Source organism: Phoxinus phoxinus (genome assembly GCF_949152265.1).
Source record: "Phoxinus phoxinus genome assembly, chromosome: 22".
In the NCBI taxonomy this organism is placed as follows: Eukaryota; Metazoa; Chordata; class Actinopteri; order Cypriniformes; family Leuciscidae; genus Phoxinus; species Phoxinus phoxinus.
Window position 1 is genome coordinate 16,274,956 of NC_136897.1, and position 25,960 is coordinate 16,300,915.

A 25,960-nucleotide genomic window follows, 5' to 3' on the forward strand; every position below is an offset into this window, starting at 1 on the left:
TGTTCTTGTGCGTTTAATATTATTTTAAAATGGTTTAAAATAATAAACTTGGTGCGAGTATTATGCGACTAGGTTTAGTAAATCATGTTAAAATAAACAATGAACTGGTTCAAATCATTAGCCACTGCATTATTATTATGGCCAATGCATTATAAATAACAATGGCCAATACTTTTACAGGATTTATTTATCTAGGTTAATTTATAAATACTATTGTTCATTGGTTAATTCATGTATTTATATTTGTATAAATTAACATCTTAGCTATTATATTCGTATTAACATATAGAACCTAAAAAACTGTACCATATATAGGAAATATATTATATTTTAAAAGTAGTATTCTTTATATACACTACTGTTCAAGCATTTGGGGTCAGTTTTTTTTATTTATTTTTTATTAATACTTTATTCAACAAGGATGTGGAAAGTGACAGTAAGGATTTGACTGACTGAGATTTGTTCTTTTGATCTTAATATTCATTTAAGAATCCTGAGTGTAATATAAAAAATGATAAATATATATATTATATTATTATTTATTTTTTTAAGCACCAAATCAGCAATTGAGAAGGATTACTGATATAATGGCTTCATGCTGAGCTTTGCCGTCACAAGAATAAATTACATTTTAAAATATATTCAAATACAAAATGTTGCAAAATGTTGCAATATTACTGCATAAGAGTATTTTTTTTAAACAAAAACAAAAATCTTTCCAACTTTTGAAAGATTGTGTGTGTGCGTGCGTGCGTGCGTGTGCATTCAAGCACCATATTGCTCATAAACACCTTATGCTAGTAGATCAAATGTAACTAAAGTTGTGCAGGATTGGCTTATTTTAACACCATGGGATTATTTTGATGAATGTATGCTGTTAGGATTTGATTTGAGTTTTTGTAATAATAATTAGCTTGTAATGTAAGAATGCATTAATATGTTTTTTTTTTCCTCACAGTTATCGAGTGGTGCCATGACCCTTATTGAAGCAAATGCAAAACCTCAAAGTGCTTTCGAGGTTTATGCTGCTTCAAAATAACACGGCACATTTAAAACCTCAAGAAAACTAGGCTAATTAAACTGTGTACTCAAAAATATACTGCCACATGGCAGCAGGGAACCAGAGGATGGCTGTTCTCAGTCAAGTGCAAAACTGCCCAGAGGAGAACGAACAGTACATTCTGTGCCAGAAGAAGGGAAACAACTGTAGTCATACATTAGTTGTCATACTCTAGGCCATTGGCCTGCAGTGCTCAGAAAAAGTGGTTCAGTTCAGAGTTGTGAACTCACTTAAATGTTTTCGTCCTCTGATTTGTGGACAAGTGTCAAGACCTGCTGATTTAGTTCTTGGCATTGCAGGACCTCACTGATCAAGGCTAAAGAGTAAAAGATGGCTCTTATGAGCTCTTTCAGACAGACACATTAAATTACAAAGAGTAGATAGATGTTTTTTTACAACATATTTGTGTCTCAGGCACCAAGCAGCATCACACAAAAAGTGCTGTGTGCGGAAGAAAAAACAGAAGTGTTTTGGTTCATTCACACTAATTAGCAGTCTAGTCATGTGGCTTCGTGAGGAGGATTTGAAGCATGTCCAATTTCTCTGCCATAGCTTGTATTCCTGACACAAACTACCCCTCAAACTCCAGACCTATCATACACGTTACAACTTGTTAGATTTTGTCATTCCGAAGTGAAAGTTGCGAAAAAAGACGTATTAAAATGTTTACTCAACATGTCCTGAGCACACAATATGACAGTCACATTTGAAAATGTCATATTACTCGCATGCAGGACAATTTCACCGTTACGAGGTGTCGAAGAACGTCGAAACGTATTATAGTGTGTTATATAAGTGACAGGATGTTTGGGTCACCAACAGTTGAGCTGCTTAATATTTTTGAGGAAGCATGCTACATTTTTTAAGATTCTTTAAATGAATAAAAAGAAAAAGTCATAAAAACACAATTTTATTTGAAATCGAAAGCTTTTGTAGCATTATAGATGTCTTTACTGTAACTTTTGATCGATTTAATGGATCCTTGCTGAATAAAAAGTAGCTCCCACCCAAAAAAACACAAACTACCCCTCAAACTCCAAACCTATAAATACATGTCACATGTTACTCAACATCTCCTAAGCATGTAACATCACATCTGTGAATGTCATATAACTCACACACTCGCAGTTCAATTTCACCGTTATATGTAAGTCGGCAAAGAGCAGCACCGGCGAGTGTTATAACCCACTTCGCTTCATCAAGCATAACCGCCATTGTCAAAAGTGACAGAATGTTTGGGTCAGGGGGGATCCGCGTGCGTGTGTGTCTGGGTTCGTGCGTGCGTGTGTGTGTGCGAGGGTAACAGTTTGGTGCCCTCACTGTCCCCCTGTCTTTGTGTTGTGCGGGTCTGCTGGTCGTACAGAGAGTTCTGTGCCGCCGTACATTATTCCTCCGTCAGTCAAGCGGAACAATGCAGCCCTTCGGTACCAGACCTGAAGACCTTGCCACGTGGATGTGTGTGTGTGTGTGCGCACGGCCGCACGCACACATCTGCACTGTGTATTTGTGCAGTTGTGTGTGTGGATGTCTTGTGAATGTCATGCCCCTTTTTCCCAGTACTACCTGCAGTGGTGTGGCAGGTGGACCTGATCAGGCATGGGGTAATGGGAAAGACTATCTTTTTTTCCTGCAAATACATTAACACAATACCCTTTTTTTTCCCCATCATTCCAATGGAATAGCCAACATTTTAGACAGGGAACATTTAAAAGGGATAGTTCACCTTAAAAAAAATATCCATTGTTTACTCCCCTTCATGTCTTTCAAAACTCATATGCTCTTGAGCTGTAAAGTTGTAGTTTTTCTTCCAAAAACTAACAACAAAACTGACCCCATTCTTTTGAATAGTGTTTTTTTTTTTTTTTTCATTATTTACTAAAGATTGTCATCTTGAATGTGGCTCTCAAATCAAATATGTTGACTGCGGCAGTCATACAGTATATTTTAGACCAATGACGTGGTGTTATTGACAGCAAACCTTGTGCATATTTCCAATTGAAACAGGAAGTTAGAGGAGGACATTTGAAGGTCTTATGCCTTATTATTTATTATTAAATAATAAAGGAATGAAATGATTAAAGGATTAAAAGGGATTTAAGGGAATAAATCAATAAGAATGGTAAAAACAAGTTCTAGGTCTAATTGTAGTTATGAAGTAATTCATTTGAACTATTTGAAAATATTTTATTTTAAAATGTGCCCACATTCACTCTTATTCATGTCTAATATGCCGAAAACACAAACATTTCTTGTCTCGTCGCAATCAGTTATGAATTACATGAATCATGATCAAATCAAAACGGCAAAATTTCATAAAAACTTTTAGTAATTTGCATCACTAGGAAGGCTATTACTGTAGGTCACTGAACATTTCTATAATACAAACAACAAACAGCTTTACTCATTCTACACTAAAATGATAAGACAAATAAAATGAGAATATAATGAATTCTATTATTGTTTACATTTGTATTCATAGCTCAGACAAAATCATTGTCTATGACTTGAAGGATGGATGGATGGATGGATGGATGGATGTATGGATGTATGGATGTATGGGTGTATGTGTGTGTGTGTGTGTGTGTGTGTGTGTGTGTGTGTGTGTGTGTGTGTGTGTGTGTGTGTGTGTGTGTGTGTGTGTGTGTGTGTGTGTGTGTGTGTGTGTGTGTGTGTGTGTGTGTGTGTGTGTGTGTATGTATGTATGTATGTATGTTATGGCCAAGTCAGGATTTTTTCCCCATTGATTTCCTTTTTGTATTTTGTGTGGTCTGTTTGAAAGCTAGTCATCTGCTAAGGCTCTTATAATAGGCAGGTGGTATTTAGAATTCAGGAATTGGGGATCTTCTTATTACAGAGAGCATTTTATTACACAAAACAATGTGTTGAGTACAAGATGAGCCATCAATATTTTTGTATTAATTTCCCCCCGGACGAGAGAGAGAGAGAGAGATACATTTTAAATGTGTCTGTTAAAAGTTAATTTACAAGACAATGTTTAGGTGCATGCAAGCATATAGATGGACTTAAAGCTTACAGACATCGAGCAAAAACCACAAACCTCCTTCAGAAACCCATCCATATTGCAGGAGTTGTTTTCCCACTTACAGTTGATTCATAATGTTGTGAGAAGGCTTCATCTTGAGCCCCAGGTGACCCTTGCACACCTCTCTGTGTCCACTCCACACACCACCCAATAAGGCAAAGTGCATGTTGTAAAGCTCCTGCATTTGTGATGTTGGTCTGTTTGTAAGCACAGGGCTGAATGACCTTCAGGGGAGCCTGTGGAGAGCATCAAATGCAGCTGCTCTCCTGAACTGCCTTAACCTATCTATCTTTCCATCCATCCATCCAGTCTGTCTGTCGTCCTAGCTATCTGTCCTGTCTGTCCTCATTTTCTCTCTGCATACCTCATTCCATTCATCCATCCACCTATAGCTGCAGAAATGACACGATTCACCTTTAAAGCACAATACTAACTTGTTTAAAACAGTCTTACTGTGTTGCAAGTACACAGCGGTTCTTGTGTTCCCCCTCTACAGACTCACACACAGTCACACAGAGTCAGACAGACACAATCATCTAGTTCTTGCCCGTTTTTCTTTCTCTTATTCGTACTTCTTGGTCAATAAATTAATATCTCTCCCACATCTCTTCTTACACTAGACCTTGGCATTCCAAAATCTGAATTGCAGTTTCAATAAAGCTACCGTGTGCAATCTGAAACGTCAATCGATAATGTATTTTTGTTGTTGTTGTTTTTTATTCATGTGTGCTGTGGTTAAAGCTTGTGACTTGAATTAGGAATTGTAATTGTATATGATACTGGATACTGGATTTTTGTACTTCACATGGCGATATTTCTGCCTGTTTTGAATTACTATTGCAAGAACCTCCTACATGGACAGAAAATGTCTGTTTTATTGGATCAAACTTTCCACAGTATAGCAGAAGGCAAATATCAACAGGCTGTCACTCTGTGTTAATGGCGAGGTTTTTCAGTAACTCTTCCTGCTGGTTACACTGTTACTGTTGGCGACAAGTGCCTATATGAGTGAGTCACTCAATCATTCATTCAATTGATTTATTCAAATCTTTGATTCATTCAGTAACAAAACAAGTTACTAAACTAAACAAGTTACACATTGAATGAATGATTCATTGAGTCATTGAATCATTCATTTAACAATACAGTCAAAATAGCTAGACTAATTAATTCAGGAATGAAACAAGTCTTCATAAATGAGTCTTTGAATCATCCATTCAACCGATTAATTCAAAAACCCTTATTTGTTCAGGAACAAAACATACTATTGTGCGTCACTATTGTATGTTACTTGGAGTTGTGCAGTGTTTGATACAGCTGTATTTGGAGATATTTTTGTAACTTCAATATTTAAAGTTTTTCCAAAGTTTTTCCTGTTTACACTTGCCAATAAAATGTGATCTGTATCTGGAGTAGAGGATGGATATTTAGAAAAGATGTTCAGGTCAGGCTCGGTCACATCAGCGCGATAAGGCATTGAACATTTTAAATTTTTGTGATTAAAATATTACCCTAACATCCGTCTTCCAGTGTGCAGAAATGTGTTTATGTTGCTGTGACAACGAAACACGTGCATAATGTGCGCGCGCCTGTGTTAACGTGCGCTTGTTGCCCCGTGTGCGGTGATGCTCTCATCTGTTGACATTTCCGAATGCCTTCCTACAGTTGCGTAATAAAAGCGGGCTTTCCACACACACAAACAAACATACATGTGTCATATGATAAAATGAGATTTTAACTGTATCGGGCTCAGACAAAAATATCTTAATGCCTGTCGGGCTCGGGTCGGGTTCGGTTACTGCTGTTGGACGCGGGCCAGGCTCGGACAGAAAAATGCGGCCCGATCCGCACTCTAATCTGGAGGCTGTCAACATACACATTGAAAAGACCAGCACAAACACATTTGTGTTAGTTGTCCATATCTGTATGTTAGCAGGTCTCTAGGATCAATATGCATGGTACTGTAAATGCATAATACAGTATAAGCCCATCCGAGGCTGAGACTAGTGGGTGGATTTCTGTGCAATCCTGTTTGTCGTTATGAAATGAGAGAGACCAATGCAGAAAGTAAGAGAATTTTGCATCCACAGTTTGATAATAACACTTTTAGGCTGACCATTCTTGTGTTCCCAATGCCAAAATCCAATCTCATAACACAACAATATCATGTTGGCCAACTCCTGGATCCAGTGTTTTTCTTATGCAAACACCCAAAGTTTAGCCCCTGTCCCCTGATCCACAGGTTTACTCTGTATGTCAGTTGTGGAGTGATAAAAAGCCTTCAATGACAATAATTAGCTTGTTCCATTAAAGCAAATTAGCCTAATTTAGAAAAACATTGACTGTCGTTGTTGCTTCACAGAAACACCAATCTCTCTTTTGTTTATCATGCTTGTGTTTTTTAATCTTTCCCTGCTGGCAGATGTTTTTTGTTGATGCTTAAAATAAATGAACAATTTTTCCATCAACAACAGGCTCCAATTAGTGTATTCAGACCGTTTGTGACATTTGCAAAATCACTCTTGATTCTTGATTTAAATCTTTTAGACATCTTCAGGAGAACTGACAGAGTAAAATGCTATGATTCTCCAAAGTATGATGCATTTTATTTTAGTTTTTAGTTTTTAGCAGTGCTTGTTAAAGTAGGCAGCGTGCTTTTCATGTGTCAGTGGTTTGGTGCTCATTCTGAAAAGTGCATCTGGGCCACTTCCCCTCCCATTTGCAATTATTCACCAGACAAAACTCCGGAGCATTGAGCGAGCCATGGCGCAATTGGTGAAATGGATTCTACGCTTTATTAGCCTGTTGTTTTGGTGCATCTTCTGGCAGGAAACCATGTGGTAAATTGGATAGATGGCTTGATAAAAAGCTTGTCGTGCAAGATATTCCATGGACGGGTTTTTTTTTTTTTTTCTTCAAACATTTTTCGCCCAGCACTCTTAACAAGTGACTTGGTCCCGCAGTGATTTATGAAATCAATTTGTCTTGTTATCAGCAGGGTTTTGGAAGAGAGATAAAATCAGTAGGAAGTGATTTTAGTTCCATCTTTCTTTCTTTTCAATCCTGAGGGATGAAAGAGATGAGAGAAGCGACACTCAAATCTATTTGGAATGCTTTGACCCTCAACTGGTAGTCTGTGAAGACTATGGTTCAGAACAATATGCAACTGAAGTGGCTGTAAGCATAATGGAGACTGGGGCTGGTTGTCACAAGGGCTATGCCTCTGCGGCAGTAAAATTGTGCAATTTCTCTGGTGGTTTTATATGTTGGTTTCAAACACCTAGCTTTTAAATTGAAAAAAAAAATATATATATATATATATATATTCTCTTCTTAACTAAAATTTCAGTATGTTCGTGTTTTAAATGTTACTTATAATGTTAAATTATTTTGAATTCCAAATTAAAACAATTGCTTAATTCTTTTTTGCATAGTTTATTTTTGTAGCACTACAGCTTTGCACTAACAATGCCAATGGAATTTTTGATTCCCATGGAATGTGTGAACTTAATACAATACCTTATGCAATGTAAATCATTTTTGATAAAAAACATCTGACAAATGCGTAAATGTTGTTGTAATCAACAACGAATTAGATTATCGATTAGTCGTGTCTGCGCTGTGCTCGGAAACCATCATCAGCCAGTCACGTCGCTTTACAGTTGCGAATAACCCATTTCTATGACAAAACGCATATGGAAAATAGCGGAGGACACAGAGTGAGGTGCTGCGGGAAAGGTACATAATCCAAGTTGTCCGAAACATGACATGCTTTAACGTTATATTTTAAACCCTTCGAACAAACTCTGAATCGTTTACTGCCCTCTCGTGGTTTAACAGATGCGTGCGTGTGCTGTTTAACGCATCTAACACGTGTTTTTTCTCAGCGTGTAACTTACTTTTTATGGTTATATCCTTATATGTAAATGTTCTAAAAGTCCCGCGACTTTTTCAATGAACGAGCGCCGGTGCACGCATGCGCGTCAAACAGACGCAAGGTGCTCAATAGGCTAATTCTGACCAAAATACACATTTAGCTAAAATGTGCAATTTTTGTTCGAAATTAAGTGTAGGTTTAAAAATAGAAATGTTACACAAGGTATCTTATGAGAGCAGTAACATTATCAAGTTAACATTTTGTGTTTTTTATCTTTTTTTATTTAGTCGTTTTAGTTCTGCTTTAAAATAGTAGCCTAAGTTGTTTAAGTTTAGAATGTAATGTTTATATTTTAACCTTTTTATTATTATTATTTTGTTTCATTGTACAGCATACATACACTTGTTTTCATATAGGCTTTATTATATTACACATTGTTTGGAGGACAGCATTGGGCAGGATGTGGAATAGGCTAGCCTACCATTAATGTTAACATATATAATGTATATTGTTTTTTCTTTTTCTTTCGATTAATAAAAAAAAAAGGCAGATTAATCAATTATTAAAATAATTGTTAGTTGCAGCCCTAGTTTTAACTTATCCCATATAGTGTGACAACATGCTCTGTTATTGTCAATGTGTTCACTTAACTGTATATATTTTTTCCCTGAGCATTAATAGTGGAATTGTTCAGTAGCTTTTTATAAATAGAATCTTTAATAAATGTGTCTATACAGAGATTGCCTTTTCTAAAATGAACTTAATCTGAGACATATTTACTGGTGTACAAATTGTGAAAACTAGCCTTGGTCTCCCATATGGTCTACTAAAGTTGTAGGAATGAACTTCTGGTGTATGTGAAAGAGAGCTCCAATATTTAAACTGTGATTAATCTAGACGTGGCACATGGCTCTCTCTCTTTCTCTCGCGCTCTTGCTCACTCGCTCGCTCACTTTAAGTAGAGCTGAAGCTGTGGAACTTTCCCTCAGGTGTAACTGAACGGACCATCTGCTGTTGTTGACCGGAACCCTTTCCAAACAACCATAGCGAGAGAAAGCATATGACTCACTCATTCTGTTTGCTACCTTTTTACATTTTTAGAGAAACTGAATTGTGACACTTCTGCCTTCTGAGGAATCTGTTTCTAAGAGAAGTTCAAATTCATTATATATATATATATATATATATATATATATATATATATATATATATATATATATAAAAACATTATCAGATTTAAGTTATGTTTTGCACATTTGGACAAATGGTGTCTTGTGTTTCTATTACATATTATCCCGTACATTGCTTATATTATTGGATTTAGCTATAGCCCGTCATTTATTAGATATATAATTCATTTTATTTATTGTTTTTATATGTGGCTGAATGAAGTATTGAATCAATAATGCCCTGTCCACCTTAGTTTTAATAACTACAGTATGTTTTTATTGTATATAGCCATGATGTTTCATTTAATAAGCAGTCAAGCATAGTAGAGGAGATAGACAATGACAAATGTGCGAGCACGAGCAATGAAATGTTGTCTGAAAATAAGATCGCTTTGAACAGTTTTTGCATCTGCCAGCAATAAATAGTTTCATTGTTATTTTATGTTTTTCTCACCCTTTACCTTCTCTTTCTCTCTTTCCCTGCAGTGGAGTTCGAAACCTGTCAGCAAATAGAGGAGGTTTCTTTTGAGAGCAGTGACCCAAAGTTCAGCGTTCGGCCGGATGGCTCTCTGTACGCAGAGCAAGATGTGACGAATCTAACCGAACCGATTCAGTTCATGGTGACGGCCAGAGACAGCGTGAGCAAGTATATCTGGGAGACCACTGTTAAACTGGCCCTCGCCGGACACCCAATATCTCCTCCTATTAACCAGGCAAGGACAAACTATGTGTAATATTATTTCTGAATATGTGTTGCCTGTGTCAGTTGTCTGTTTGCGGCAATTAATTTTACCTGAACCACTTAAAGAGAGCTTTAATGCATACTTGCTGAAAAAAAGTATTAAATTCTTTTGAAAAAACTTACTTTAATTTCTGAATAGTATAGTATATAATTTATACCTGCATATACTGTCAATTATATATACCACCAATCAAAAGTTTGGGATAAGTATATTTTTTTAATTCATACTTTATGCTGCGAGAATGCTTTAAATTGATCAATACACACGGAAGACTGGAGGAATGGCTGATAAAAATGTATCCCTGCCATGTATAAATCACATTTTACAATATTAAAAACAGTTATTTTTCATTTGTAATATTATTTCAGAATATTTATGTATCTAAGAAATTAATGGTTAGCATAAGAAACTTCTTTCAAAAACTTTATTTTAGAATAATTGTATTATTTTTAGTGTGCATGTGTAGTTTTTTTAGTTCTTCAGCTGTGAAAAGCCATTTGTGAGTCTAGCAGCTCAGTAATGGAGTGCATGAAATAATGTACATTGATTGAGTTCATGGTTTTAGGGGGGGTTCGGGGGGAGGTGATGTGTCGTCTCAGTGTAATTATTTGCCCATATAGCAACAGCAAGAATGAGATTCAATAACAGAGCGAGATGTTATTACGTTTAAGCAATCATCAGAATTTGAAAACTAGTTACAGTTTTTAAATTGATTACATTTTGTTTCGCCCTCTCGTGCATGTACAGTATGCAGAGACGCCGTTGTCACGTGTTGAGTGCTTTTAAAGGGTTTGCACAAGCCTTTGGCAACACACCAAAAGTCATGATCTGATTATGAAAGTGAATGCTCAAATGTAATTTTTATACAAAAGATGAAAGGAGTAATATTTCATCCAAGTCATTTTCATCCAATGCGCACACACACACACACACACACACACACACACTCACTTCTGCCACGATGTGTCCTGCTTGGCAAGTATCATTAAACTTTTAATACATGTGGCTGTCATGCTCATGTCCTGCGCTCTGGTGTAGAGCAGATGAGGTGTACAGGCTTTATATAGATGTCTTTCCCACTGGCATCGGACTGTTTCTGCATCCAAAGTGACCTAGAAATGCCAAGCAGAGAAGCAGGAATGCAGATCCTCTTGGGATCCAGGAGTCTGGTCTGGCGAGCCCTATCCCCGTGTCCCTAACCTCGCACATGTCCTCTCCTTCTGCACGGCCATTGAGAGAAATGTCTCCTTACTGAAGGACGAACGCACACACACACACACACACAGCAAGAAGATACATGGGTGTTCATGGGAGATGACTCTTTGCAACTCTTTGACCTAGTTGAGATTATAAATAATTAATGGGAAAAAATTATCTAAATAAAAATGCAGTAGTTTAGCTCTCAGAGTATTACAGAATTGAAGATGTGTTTGCATCTATTTACGTGCCAGAATTTCCTATGTGTTGTCTCTAAGTCATGACAGATGTGATTTCCACAAACTAATTCTCCCTGAATCACTCACTGAAGTGCCAAAAAGCAGGGCAATCTGACAAAGCAAAGGGACATTATTACAAAGCTTATCAGTTGAGTTAATGAATATTAATTAGGTAGCATAAGGTTTGCTCAGCACTCTTTAACTGATTTGCTGAAAGCCATGTAAGTATGTAGGTGCTAGCCATATTAGCTTGTGCCTAGCCAACAACAGGTTTTTTTTTTTTACACCAAGCTGATTTTTTGTATTACTCTAATTTTTAATATAATACATAATTTAAAAAAAGTTATTATTTAATATGTACATTATATAAATGTACTACTTATACTACTACTAATACTAATTATTAATGTCATTGTTGTTGTACAGTGTGTGTGTGTACATATATATGTACATATATATATATTACATATAAGTTATAAATTACATATAAGTAATTACATATAAGTAATAAATATATATTACATATAAGTGTATATGTAATTCTATACATTATCTAATAATAATAGTTGTAATTAATTAAATAAATTAATCAATAATGTATTAATGATTTATTTTAGATCATTATAATTATTATAATTATCATACAAAGATAATACCTTTTTATTGATTATAAAAAGCTGTGTTATGTAATTATTACCATGGTATTTGATTATGACAATCATGGCAAATAAGTCCTATGGGATTACCATCTCTTACAATGATAGTACCTATTTAGTAAGGGGTTATGGGGATGTTACATTGAATTATTTTTGCTGATTGGAAGTTTGACCTCCCATTAGACAACATAGATTTAGTTTTTACTTTTCCATGCATTTATTTAATCTGTTTTAGCCTCTTGTCTTGAAAAACTTGAAATGAGATATATTTAGAGGTAGAGCTGAGATCAATTAAATTAAGATCAGCGTCATCTTAAAAGAACAGACATTACATAAATAAATGTGCGCGTGCACACCGCCATGACTCGTTTCTATAAAAGTAATTAAACTAAGATGCCTCAATTACAAAGTAAGCAAGTCATTCTTTTGTTACTTTGAACTAGCAGAGATGATTTGAAAGACATTAATATGGAAGCTAGCTTTCATCAAGTGTGCATCAACAAAGATATCCCTCAGTGTGATTCTCAGTGGCTCTGCTGAGCGTAAATGTCAGTAGGTTGCATTTAGTTGATTATCAACTTGCATGGCATTTGCCTGGATGGCATGACTTTCATTGGTTTGATCCAAATGCAGCTTTCATTCGAGTCTATTCTGTTGTATCTCCTTCCGGGCTTACAAGTTCCAGAGAGTGCTTTACACAACAGTGCAGTCGCTTTGTCCCACAACATGTTTTATTGAGCAAAGTTTCTATGCTTTTGGATGGTTCGGGTCTAAAAATACCCAGTACAGTTCTTTGGCTGGCATTTAGCTCGATGTGAGCCTCATCTGCCCGAGCTGGAGTTTGGAATGTTTGTTTTTCTTTAAACTATAGAAATTCACAGGTCTCGGTTTATGTTTTTGTTCATAAGACGCATTAGTGAATTGGAGTTCTCTTATTGTGTTTATGTTTTTGATTCAATGAAAAAAACAGTCTCATAAGACTAATTTGTTAGGGAATTGGACTACACTGGTAATGGTGTATGTTTTTGAATTACTAAAAAAAAAAACGGCTCAAAAAGTAATTAGTTCAGTTGTAGGATTACACTTGCATGGTATGTTTATTTTATTTTTTCCTCGCACATTTTGTCCACACATCTGCAATTCTGAAAAGAACAGGCTCATACGTTTCATTTGTTTAGGAATGTAGGAGTTCTCTGCTTATAATGTATGTTTTTGATTCACAAAAAAGAAACGACCCATAAGACTCTTGTGTTCAGAAATTGGAGTTTACTGATTGTGAATTTTTTTTTGTAAATGCTATAATAGTATATATATAATTCAAAAATAACGCTGACTCATAAGTCTCATTCGACACAATTAGCGAAACGCTTTTGCAGTACTAATTATAAACCCAGATTAACTCTTTGTTCTTGTCTTTTTAATAATGGAACTTCAGTGAAAATCCAGGTGCATTTCCGCTTCCTCCCGACGATTACCAAAGTAGCAAATGAGTGGCGTGTGGCAAACTGGCGTGTAATGGAAAAACTCCAGACAGGGTTGCAAGCAGTGCAATGCGGCCCAATAGAACAATAACCTCCAGATGTCTGCTGCAGAGCTGCAGGCTGACTGATGCCCAAACGGGTTTCTTCTCAGCAGGGAGGGATGGGGAGCCAGCTGGCAGGGCTGGTTCTTCTGGAGCTACGGGAGCTCAGGGCAATCCAGGCAGCCATTTCACACACGCTGACTCCCAAATGCGCCCACACACACACATGCATGCACGTATACATAGCTGCACATTCCCTACATCTGCCGTGCGTCGTCCCACAACACAACATGCTTGTTCTAGTTTATTCTTTCCTCACTGTCTGTTGTAATGGGTGCAGTGCTTGTTGCCCTACCAGAGGAATAAGACTTTTCATTAGGCATGCTGTTGTAAGTCTGCGCCTTTCATTGGCGCCGCCACGCGATGCATCAAACCAGCCTGGATCTTCCCGTGCTGTTGGCTACACATTCGGAGGAATGCTTGCTTGGTGCCAGGGAGAGCTGATTGATAAATCAAGGTCTTTATCACAGCTCCCAATGTCTGTCCCAATGTTTGTCAGCAGGCAAAAAGCGATAGGGATGGAGTGAGAGACAGATCGAGATGATGAATACCCCGCGTTAATGAACAGATCTGTGAGGGGAGAGATAAGGCTTTTGTCTGTGTTCGAACACATTCGGCGTGTCTCTGCACGCGTCCTCACGAAGGTCACATTGCTGACCGGGCATGTGGTGTCTAGAGACCTATAAAATCATTTTGTTTAATTCCTTCTTTCTTCTATTTGTATTTATTTATTTATTTTATATATATATATATATATATTTCTGGATTTTGATTTCTGTTTTAATTCACAAAACTTTAACAATTTAATGATTTATTAACATTTTTACAAATGATGAAATGAAATGTCTTTTCAGGAGTTCCTTGTTTTCTGTTTTATCTTTTTCTGGATTTATGATTGAATACAAATGTATTATCTAAAATCTGTGGTAATCGAATGAAGGCACAACACATTAGCAATTTAATTAATCTTTTAAAATGCAATCAAATGATAATTCCTTTTATTTTACAAAGTGCTGCACAACAGGTTTACTATTAAAAATAAATATGAAAGAAAAATGGTGCGATATTCCTTGAAGTTTTGCATAAACTAAACTATTATTATAAAAATTCTATAAATTCCATTTTTAATACCGAATTCCACAACCCTATCCACGTTTTCCGCATCACCCATTGTATCCAGACGTTGCCAAGTGCCGAATTTGCGGTGTAGATGCAGGAGTTTTGAATGCCTTATGATTTGTCTTTTGTCTGGGAGGATTATTTAGCCTTCACTGCTCAACTTGATTTCCCCTCGATCTCTTTTTTTCATTCTCCAACCTCTTCTTTCTCTATTTCACCCTCTTATGCACAGTAATTCCACCTGCCGCCCCCCGAAAGGTCTCGTTGCAGCTTCTCTCTCGCGCTGCAGCAGGTACCTGTGAGCTTCGTGGATGAGCAGAGCTGAGGCGGAAGTGATTTTATCAGCGCCTCACAGCTGCCCTCCTCACTCGTTCACCGCTCCCTCCCTGCCACGACACAATCCCTCCATTTTCCGAGTCCCTGCAGCCAGAGCCATCAAGCTGTGAAAAATTAAAACAAAAGAGGGAAAAAAATACAATATGTTTGCTCAGATTTGCCTCACATCTGTTCGAGCTCTTCTGCCGACAAACCGTGTTTGTGAGACATTGATAGGCTGACCTGCCTACGCATGCTTGAGTTGGCAGCCCCCGCCGGGGGGACGCGAGACAAACCGAGAGAGAGAGAGAGAGAGAGAGGGAGAGAGAGAGAACTGGGATTTGGCGAATGTGCCTCGGCTCGAAAATGCAGTGCCACAGACGTCGAGGTGTCAGGGGGAGAAGCAGCAACACAGGATTGGATGAAAAGCTGACAATTCAGAGATGAGCGCTAAAGACATTAAATGAACCGCAGGACAGTCCCGTTCCCCACACACACAGTCAGCTGCTTTGAAAAACGGTGGCTGTTTGATTGGTCGCTTCAGCCCTTTCCTTGGCCTTTGGATGAATCAAGTAAGGGTCAGCGGCAGCTCTAGTTTTTCTTGTCTAAATTATTGATGTGGTATTCCATCAATCTTTTTCACTGGGCACCCATGAGGAAATGTCATGGTATGCGTCACTGTGGTATTGCTGTGTTATAAGGGCTGGTTTACAAAGGCCTTGACGCGATTTGTCATTTTGATTGGTCGTTTTAGCAGAAACCCCACAGCTATGTTTACGATCCTGGCTCGGGGCTCAGGTGTGCACGTACCGTTCCACGCCTGTTTCGTACCATTGCCTCACAAATAATGAGTGATTAGTAGTAATTGGACAGGTATGTTCTATTAAAGGTGTGTTTTTTTCTCTTCAAACCTTCTATTGATCGGTCTAAATTGATCTTTTATAACTTAAAATAGTACTCAGTTGTGATTTTATTTTTTCAAAGTGTCATGGTTTAGTCCACGGAGAAGATGTGGAAGAAGGTTAGTGTGCAAATAACAAAGTAACTTTAATAACATAACAAAGGTAGCATTCCAAACATAGCAGTGTAATGGTGCGCTCAAAACATAAACAACACCAGACAATGAACAGAAAGATCTGAAGGGCTTACATAAATGAACTGAATGCAAACAGGTGTGATCTAATTAATTTAAATGAATAACCATGGAAACTAACTAGTGGCAGGGAAATGAGAACAAATTAAATCTAACTAGAGAACTAAGGCAGGCAAAACAGGAACAGAACACAGTGAAAATGAAACCAAAACTGAGCTTAACCGGTTTAACAGTTTCCCCTTCCTTTTAAACAGTGCTAATATTTCGTCATGTCATATTCATTAATTCGTTGGTCAATTTTACTTGGACTAAATTGTGACTTTTAGTTGACAAGGTTTAATTTTGAATATGAAGTATTCAGATATTTATGTTTAGGCAGTTTAAAAATTAACCCACCCAAACCAGTGTTGTTGTTGTAAATTAAAACTATTAAAATAGTTTTTGTTAATCAAAATAAATATAAAATAACTGAAAATGAAAATAAGAAAAAACTGAAAATGTGAAAATAAAAAATAAATTCTAAATTATTAATACTATAGTATATAAATAATATTAAAATAAAATTTATATGAAACTATTTGGATAAACTTTATTAAAATTTCCGACAGTAATTTGAAGCATTTTGAAAATAAATAAATACATAGAATTGTTCATGTGGAAATTTCTGACATTTGATTTTAGATTTTGTATAAGTAAATTGTAGATCAGTTCTGGCATTTATCTATGGGTTATGAACCTATTTGAACCTAGTATTATTGACAAAAACAATTCAAATTTTCTTCAGAATATCTTATTTTGTCTCCAGTCACCATTGGTTCCCCATTTAACCTACGGTATTTATGTTGCATGAAAAACATTTAAGGAATCAAAGAGAACTCATTTATGATTTTTCTTTTATATCGTCATGATCTTATTTATAGCGTCAGCTTCTGGGTCAGCTTCTTGAAGTTTATTTTTAATGTACCTTCTATGTGTGTGAATTTGAAGATATCTGTTCTCCACAGATTGCTGGTGATGGTATCTATGGCGGATCCTCCCACAACCACTATCACAATCCCAGGCTAATTACGTTTCCACGACAACACCAGCGAGGCTCGTCCAATGGGCTGCGGCGACAGAAGCGAGACTGGGTCATTCCACCAATCAACGTGCCTGAAAACTCCAGAGGACCCTTCCCTCAAGTTCTTGTCAGGGTCAGTAACGGTTTCGGCTCAAAGCTTACTTGTTGTAAACAGTATGGAAGATTAGTCCTGTTTATTTTGATTAAACACAATATCATATAGAATATTTTGACAGATGCTGCTCAGTTATTAGTAAAACAGATATGACACTCAGCCATGAATGAAATGTCTCAAGATCTTGGCAAGCTGTGTCTCTGAGAACAGACAGTTCTACAACTCAAGTTTCACTGTGTCCCTTCGAGACATAAAAGAACAAGCCTCTCTCATGTCTCCTCACAGAAGCTTTTACTTTTTTTTTTCTTTCTTTTTTTTGCTCTTCTGAAAGACAGAGCTTTCCTCACCGCATCTCTTGAACCGCAGAGAAACCTAAGAGGTTAAAAAGCAGTATCACAGGTGAACATTTTCAAGGGCCTTCTTTCAGACAGCTCTTCTGCGTCTGCCGCTGAGAGCCCTTCTAAGGTAAGGAGAGGACTTGTGCTCCCTCTCTGAGTCAAGGGTTGATGAGGAAGGGGCTTGGAGGTAGATTGGCACAGGGTATCAATAACTCTCATCCATCTAATGCTTCTACAAAGCCTCTCCTTACGTTTCTCCAGCGTGAGATGAGAAATGAGGTTTGCGGGATCTTTTGTATCATATCTGTAGGGTTCACTGCTGGGTTACATGTGACTGTGTAAGGCTAAATGTACAACCCTGAGTACAGTGCCACTCAGAATTGAACTAAGAACGTCATTAAATTCCAATTCATTTCCTAATTTGGAGATGAATCTGAATGAAAATGAAAAAGAAATTCGTATACAGTAGCTGTAATTTCTAACTTAGAACATCAAAGATTAAGACAAACAAATTGAATCAGTTAAAAAAAAACTTGAAGAAAGTTTAAAAAAAGTTTGAATGTTACAAACATAGATGGATGGATGGATTTGAGCTTCTAGTCATATATGAAAGGTTTTAATTAATTTAACAATTATGTAAAATTGAAAATCTGCAAATCAATTCTAAGTGTAGTCAGTGGCTAACTGTTTTAAATTGCAAAATGATGCTAGTTAGTTACTGCAATATTTAATGCCATTATTGACCCATCACAATTGAGTATTTAGGAGAGAAGTGCAAGACGAAATAATGTGATTTAGGACCATATTGGAATATTCTAACTAGAATGGTACAGCAGCAGGTACTCCAAATGTTGAAGAAGATGTTCTCACGAAGAGTTTTTATAGAAACCAGCACAAAAACGCACCCATCTCTGCGGTACTTTGAGGTGTGTTATCCATGCTTGGGCTCCTCTGGGGTTCTACAAGCTTAAGTTTGTGTTATCTGTCATTCAGACTCCAGTCTGGACTTAGCATTCTGTGGACTGTCCTCATAAACTCCCTCATGGCCACTTGTACCTTAGATTACACCCATGGATTACCACAATCTCTTTCCACCGATGCACACGCAGACACATGGACATCCCTTTAAACCACCCATATGGAAAGATTAGAAAACCTGGGAAAAAGCGTGGAATCCATTTGAGGATTTTTGATAACCCTTCTCACCTCTAGCCTTAAATGTTTGGCTTTAGAGACCTGGGCCTGTGGGTGTGTGGTGCTGGCATGTTCTGTAAGGCTTTACTTTTGTTGGCTATTTTCAGGCAATAAAGATTACCTGTGGTGGCCCATACAAGGCAAAATCTGCACTGTGTCAATTCTGTCAAAGCAAGATTATTATGTACCACAATAATTATGAAAAAAATCTGACTTCTTTTCAGCTCTCTGGATTTCACTGTACATAGAGAATTCTGAATTTTGAGGCTTATATTCCATGTCGAAAAACCTTTATGCATTTCTGAACAGTCTCTATAATGTAGAAGTCTTGTAGTACCAAGGACATGATGTAACACACGAGACCTTGAATTACACCCATACATTTGCATGTTGTTTTAAAAATTTGAAACCCAATCCTTGAAATTCACATCTGAGCACATTTCACTCAATAGAGCCTAGCCTGACCCATTTTTAGCTCTCAAAATGTGTGCTCGTTTCCACTTGTTAGTCAATACACTTTCTGATCTCATAGGTGTAAGAAACACACCAAACTTGGAGGATAGTTTGTACCCTATTGCGGGAGATTTATAAACATTAACAACAGAAAATGAGTAGACAATTCAAACACAGACAGTGTCTTTTTTCACTTCTAATAAGACGATATGAGAATAATAGAAGGCATTCTTCCTAACAGCTTGATTACAAAACATCAAGGGATGCGGTGAGCATGAACAGGTTAGTAGTCATTTTCCCGTAATGGGACCGTTAGAAACGACAGGCTTTCACAGTTCATCAATAGATGGATAAATAAATGGAGCTTAACTGACCAGATACTGAAGAGCAATTCCTCCAACAGTTGATTATCACAGTTAAACTCAGAATTCAGATTAAAAGCCTGTTAAACCAAGAATAAATTCAGAAATACAGAAGAAACTGTTCAGTCTGATTTCAGAGAGGCAAGTAATCCCAATTAATAGGAATTGGGGAGTCTGATTTGAATTTGTGGCTGTTTTTAAAGACACTCTGTTGTTGTTTCTTATTTATTTACACACTTGTGTCGTCGAACTGTTGTATAAATGCAATATATTACTCATATGCGATATAGCTCTGTATCAGCGCAACTGTGTCCGCATTCGGCTGTGCTGGTATAGAGCGAATATTGCACAGCTACTCATGCGATATTGCTCATAATATAAAACAGAGTTCATATAATTATCCCACAACTTCAAGGTTGAAAACCTCTACTCTAGTCTAATTATCTCTATCACACAATTGTCATTTCTCTGCCTATCGTCTTGAGAGGCACAGCACCGAAGGACAACAGAGAGATTCATTGGCATTAATAAAAGCAAAGCAGCATTTATTCTTGTTTACATTTTCTACATCCCCAATTACCTACGAAATTCGAATTCCAATAAACAATACATCCCCACAACACACGCAAACAAAATGAATGCGGTGAATTCTTAATTTACGGACTAGCTTGAATCAATTTCCATTCTCCCATATTGGTCCATTAGCTCCGAGGGGAGATAGGGAAGCTCAGTGCACCTGGCCAGCTCCAATATTCACATTGTCTGTGTCCTATTATATTGGTGAGCAGCGCTGGGGCTTTGTCGTCGCATGGATGATTTACAGAACGAACAGCAAAGGGGTATGTGCGCTAATGCCGCTAATGCCAGCTTCCACCTGACAATGGTGCTCGATGATACCTGGATCCTAGAAAAGAAATAGAAATGGATGTTTTGCAACATAAAGCTTGGACATGTTTGCAACATTATGCTAACCTGCTTGTTTTTTAGTACCTCAAGAATAGCATAGTGCAATAAAAAAGTAATAATGTTGTCGGGACTAAAGACAGAGAAGCAGGAACAGTTTATGTTTAGAAGATCAACAGATTATAGGAATATTTCATCCAGAAATGGAAAATCTGTCATAATTTAGCTAACCTTATGTAACCTGTCTAACACAGAACACTGAAAGAGACATTTTGAGGACTGTGTCCATGCTCTGTGTCTCTCAATTACAATGAGCTGGAACTGAAGCTTTCAAAGATGCAAATGCTATAAATCATCAAAAAATCTTCCATATGATTTGTGCATTCATTAGAGGTATGAAAGTTAGATCTTTTTATTGAATCATTTGATCTGCTTCAAAAAACAGGTCTGAATAAGTGATTCATTTGAAAATCAAACTGATCCCGTTCTTAAATTGTGTGAACTGTGAAGGATTCAGGTGTTGCTTTCAGAAGCACAAGTCATGAACCACTTTTATAATAACTTTTGCTCACTTTTCTAAACTAATCTCCAGTCTCACCCAGGTTTGGAACAAAGTGAGAGTGAATAAATGTCGACAGAATTTTCATTTTGGAGAGAACTGTTCCTTTAAGGACAAGCTGAGAGAACAAAGACTTGGCCGCAGCATATTTATGCAGTTTTGTCATATATACAATCTAAACAGTTTTGCGGCGAACTCCTTGGGCATACCAATGAAAGACAGAAGTTTACATATTCTGCTTTGACTGGAGTCAAGATATCTGAGGGCGATCACCCACACAAAGGAGACATCAAGCTCTAATGTAAGCTGCTTGCTATGTGATTACACATCTCTACCTAAAGCAAAAAATCCAGTGTGGTAGAAGCATAATTAGATCTCATGGAATGCTCCTTGAATAAAACTGGCAGTCATACATAGCCTATAGCATTACAGCTAGTGTAAGTGTCCTGGTGGGGCTCTTCTATTACCGCCTAACTTAATCAGAGGCAGTAAAAGCATGGGTCAGAGGGTAACATATTCACTTGAATGGAGAGTCTGAATGATTGTTATTTCTCACGCTGGCCTTGAATAACTGTGCTTTTAAATAAGACGTATAGTAGCCGCCTTGTAATGTGAAACTTAGCTCAAGTGTTAGAAAGTTCATTTGCTGAGTATCGAACTTCCGTGAATGTGGGCCCACACGATTTCGCCTTCAAGAACCTAGCTAAATGGCTTAATGCAGCGGTTTGCTTGCATGTGTGAGCATTTGTGTGTGGGTGTATATAATGCTAGCTTTGAAAGTTTTTATTAAAAAAATTATATTGTAATGAGAACTGATCATTTCTATTTCACTAAGAAGGTATTGTTGATTTAGCCTGTAAGAAAGTTGCATTGCCGAATGCTTGTCGCTGACCTCCTTCACGTCTCCGCTGCCCACACAATCCTCATATTTGAATGTAATGTACATGTTAGACGTTTCAAACTCGGCCTGTTCTTTACATGTGTGGATACTGACATCTTTAACAGAAGCATATTTATAATCAGACGCCTGTTTGTTTGAAGGGATATATTCATACTATCTGCTGCATTATGTCGTATGTTTACTGTGCACAGTATGATCATTTTCTGCATGCACACATTCAGTGCCTAAATGGCCCAAAATCATTCACCAAAATGATGACTATTGCACCACAGATCACACTGCCTGGAGTGCTGTATCCCATTATGCATTGCACAAGACTTGACCTTATCCAGTGTGGATGAACTAGAAGTATTAGCTGCTAACTCATTCTTTGATTGGAATTCCATTTAATTATGGCATTTTTGTACAAAATTGGCGTAAAAATGGCTAATATTTTTTTTTTCTTCCACCAGACACCACCTAGCTGTACTGCATATACTTAACCATACTATACACTAATGTTCACAAGTTTGGTAAGTCTGTAAGAATTTGTTATGTTTTTGAACGAAGTCTTATGCTCACCAAGGCTGCATTTATTTGATAAAAAATACAGTAAAAACAGTAGTATTGTGAAATAGTATTACAATTTAAAATATCTATTTTAAAATGTAATTTATTGCTGTGATGGCAAAGCTGAATTTTCAGCGTCCTTTACTCCAGTATTCAGTGTCACATGATCCTTCAGGAATTATTCTTAATATGCTTTGATTTGGTGCTCAATAAACATTTCTTATTATTATCAATGTTGAAAACAGTTGTGTTGTGTAATAATTTTGTGGGAACTTATTGTTTGATGAATAGAAAGTAAACAAAAAAACAGCATTTATTTGAAATAGAAATCTTTTGTTACATTATACATGGTTTTACTGTCAATTTTGATCAATTTAATGCAAACGCCAAACTTTTGAACACTTTTGAGTATAAACAGTAGTATCACTCCGAACATATCCTTAGCCCTTTATAAGAGGGTGTTGTTGCGAAAACACTTTTTATTTTGTGGCTAGAAAAGCTATAAATTTCACCCAAGAGATTCTAGAAGCCATTTGGAGGCTTATAACGCTAAACTAACACCCCATTAACCAGTGACATCATTATGATAGCCATGATTCGCTCCATCCCCCTTATTAAGCCCCTCTCTCATCTGCATCTCTGGCTCCTTCTTTATTCTCTATCCCTTCCTGCCTCACCAGTGTGCCTGACATTTCTCCCTGCATCCATTCTTCATGCTATGTGTGTGTGTGTTTATAAGAGCATGGAGTAGAGAGTGAGAGTGGAAAGATGGGCGAGGTGGATGGCTGCGACTAGCACAGTAGAAAAAGTGCAGAAGCAGCACAACGGCATCTCTCCTTCTCCTGCAGACGTGTAGAGGTTGTCTCTCTAATTACCCAGCCCCCCCTTTCACGCCGCTGCCCCACCTCTTAGCTTGTACCCAGGGATTTGTCCATTGTGCTTTTCAATAGACACAGCGTGATTGGACTGAAAGCAGTCATTAGCCTGTGCCACTGTCTCTGGGGTCCTTGGGCTTTTATAGAGGGAGAGAAAAAGAGAGTCTTATGCCTGGAGAATACAGTGGGACTCTACTAGGGAATACATAAAGGCTCTATTTGTACTGTTCGCCCATTGTGCTGACTTTGGGAAATTAATGTCATTGTTGATATGTGGAAAAACTCCCATAATTCCATCAGTATCCAGCTATTCAGCGGCTAACTATTTTAATTGCAAAGCTAATGCTGTAATTGCATTTGTGATTCAATTCTTAGTACCCATTAATATAAATTTTCTTGCTAATTATCTCATTTCAACACCATTCCATTCCTCTCCTCACGGATGGGAAAAGAGCTTGGCCCGCTATTGCGGAGCGCGTGTGAATACGGTTAATGCCGCTTCAGTCTGTGGAGTTCTATTCAAACGCTTTGACGCATGACTTGATGACTGTCTTATTGAGTTTGCTGTATTAATAAGCCTTCAAGGCACATGCAGTGTCCCCAGAAAGTATTTGGACACTTTTCAAGTCACAGAGATTTATTCATTCCATTGGTTCAACACTTAAGACATTAATACTAACACTTACTATTCTATATATATTTTTTTTAAACTTGCACTTTCATATCGCTGCTTTGATTGCTTCAATTGCTCTCTTCATTTGAAAGTCGCTTTGGATAAAAGCGTCTGCTAAATTATTAAATGTAAATATAGAATTATTAATTAATCGCATACAATTTTTCAAACCAATTGGCTAGATTTTTTTCTTTTTGGTATATATTGTATGAATATATGAAATCCTTGATTTATTTTTTTATGGTACTATATATATATATATATATATATATGATATGACAAAACATTTCTGACATGTCTAAATTATACATTATATATATATATATATATATATATAACATATAATTTAGACATGTCAGAAATGTTTTGTCATATCATCTCACACACATGCATACCAAATATATATATAGGGTCTATGAAATCCTAGCAGACCAACCATCTAAAAATAAATATGGGCATTTATTTATTTATTTATTTAATTATAACGTTATGCCAAATGAAAAAATAAACGTAGTGTAGATAATTTGAAACGTTTTTGAAAACTTTTTTATATTGGTATTTGAGTGCTATGTTGTTCCTTTTAAAAAAAAATGGTCTCTGACATTTTGTTAATGAGCAGAAAGCCATTCACACATTTGTACAGGTGCTTTAAGTGTACAAATACTTTTTTGGTGCTGCTATATGTTTGGTATGCATGTGTATGAGATGATATGACAAAACATTTCTAACATGTTTAAATTATGTTCTTTTATTTATTTGTATTAAATATCATTAAAATAGGAGAACATATAACCTTGCAAAAGCAACAGGCTCCCACTCTTTTTCTTCTTCTTCTTCTTCTTTTTCTGACGATATCATTTTTTTATTTGTCTACATCATGTGGTTATTGGCGCACTCCACTCTTCATCTCCTGTTCGTCTTCCTCTGAGAATGCAGTGGTGAATTCATGCAATTTGATTTGGGCTGTATCTGTGCAGATGGCTGTCTCTCTTCATCCTTCTCCGTTCCTCTCGTCTTTTCACTCAGATGGTTATTTTCTCTTCTGCACTGTCGCTCCCTCTCCCTTTCTTTCTCTCTCTCTCTATGTCTCAAAATAAAAACAACTTTCAGGGGAGACAGAGAAATCGATCACGTTGACAAAAGATCCGCATGACTGCAGCTCTGGCGGTGTGGCTCATCTTTCAGTCTTTCTCTTTATTCTCCTCGTGATAAACTCCTGATATCGGTTAGCTCTATGATTACGTACTGTATTCAGTCCGAGCAGCTTCCCTAGTGAACATAATCAGCATAGCTTTTCAATTTCTGTCCTTACACATGCTGTACATACCTTCATTTTACACTTAAGGGATTTGTCAAGGATTTTTTTTTTTCCCCAATACCTACAGCACATGGAACTCTTTAAATTACAATCTGTATTAGCTCAAAGTCACATGAGGTTACGATTACAAAACTCGCCTTTATAGGTACAGCCAGCACTGTTGGAATTAAGGCCAGGCCATTAATCTCACTACAGGACCTGAGGAATTACAGTCAAATGAGGCAGAGCTTTCAAGAGTCAAATAATACGTGTTTCAGTACATTGGAATAGAGCCGGTTTAAATTTCGAATATCAGTCTGGCTGAATCACCCCCTCATGTTCCATTGCCAACTCATTTATATAGATGGAACTCCTCTTCATGCTATCCATACCCAGATAGCAAGAGGCAGGGCGACAAAAAAAAGAGAGCGAGAGAGAAAAGGCAGGGAAGAACAAAATCCATATTTCAAAATCATGCTCTATATTCCTTTCCAATTCAGGCTAGGATCCATAATAAAGTAGCCTGTGTGGAACAGACAGTTTCGTCTGTTTCTAATGGGATTTAAGAGTAAGAGTTTTTGACTGACT

The 25,960-nt window shown here is 37.0% G+C and overlaps 1 protein-coding gene across 2 annotated transcripts in view; it reads left to right on the forward strand.

The window, feature by feature from the left end:
• Nucleotides 1-25,960, forward strand: part of cdh4 (cadherin 4, type 1, R-cadherin (retinal)) — a 231,056-nt gene that overhangs the window by 142,982 nt on the left and 62,114 nt on the right. The window contains exons 1-3 of one of the 2 annotated variants that reach the window (XM_079597008.1): nt 7,723-7,841; nt 9,636-9,862; nt 17,098-17,286. In XM_079597008.1, coding sequence (XP_079453134.1) covers nt 7,799-7,841; nt 9,636-9,862; nt 17,098-17,286 — 459 coding nt within the window. In that variant the 5' untranslated portion in view covers nt 7,723-7,798. Of the gene's footprint in view, nt 1-7,722; nt 7,842-9,635; nt 9,863-17,097; nt 17,287-25,960 lie in introns of those variants that run through there. The other variant, XM_079597007.1, reaches the window with a different exon arrangement.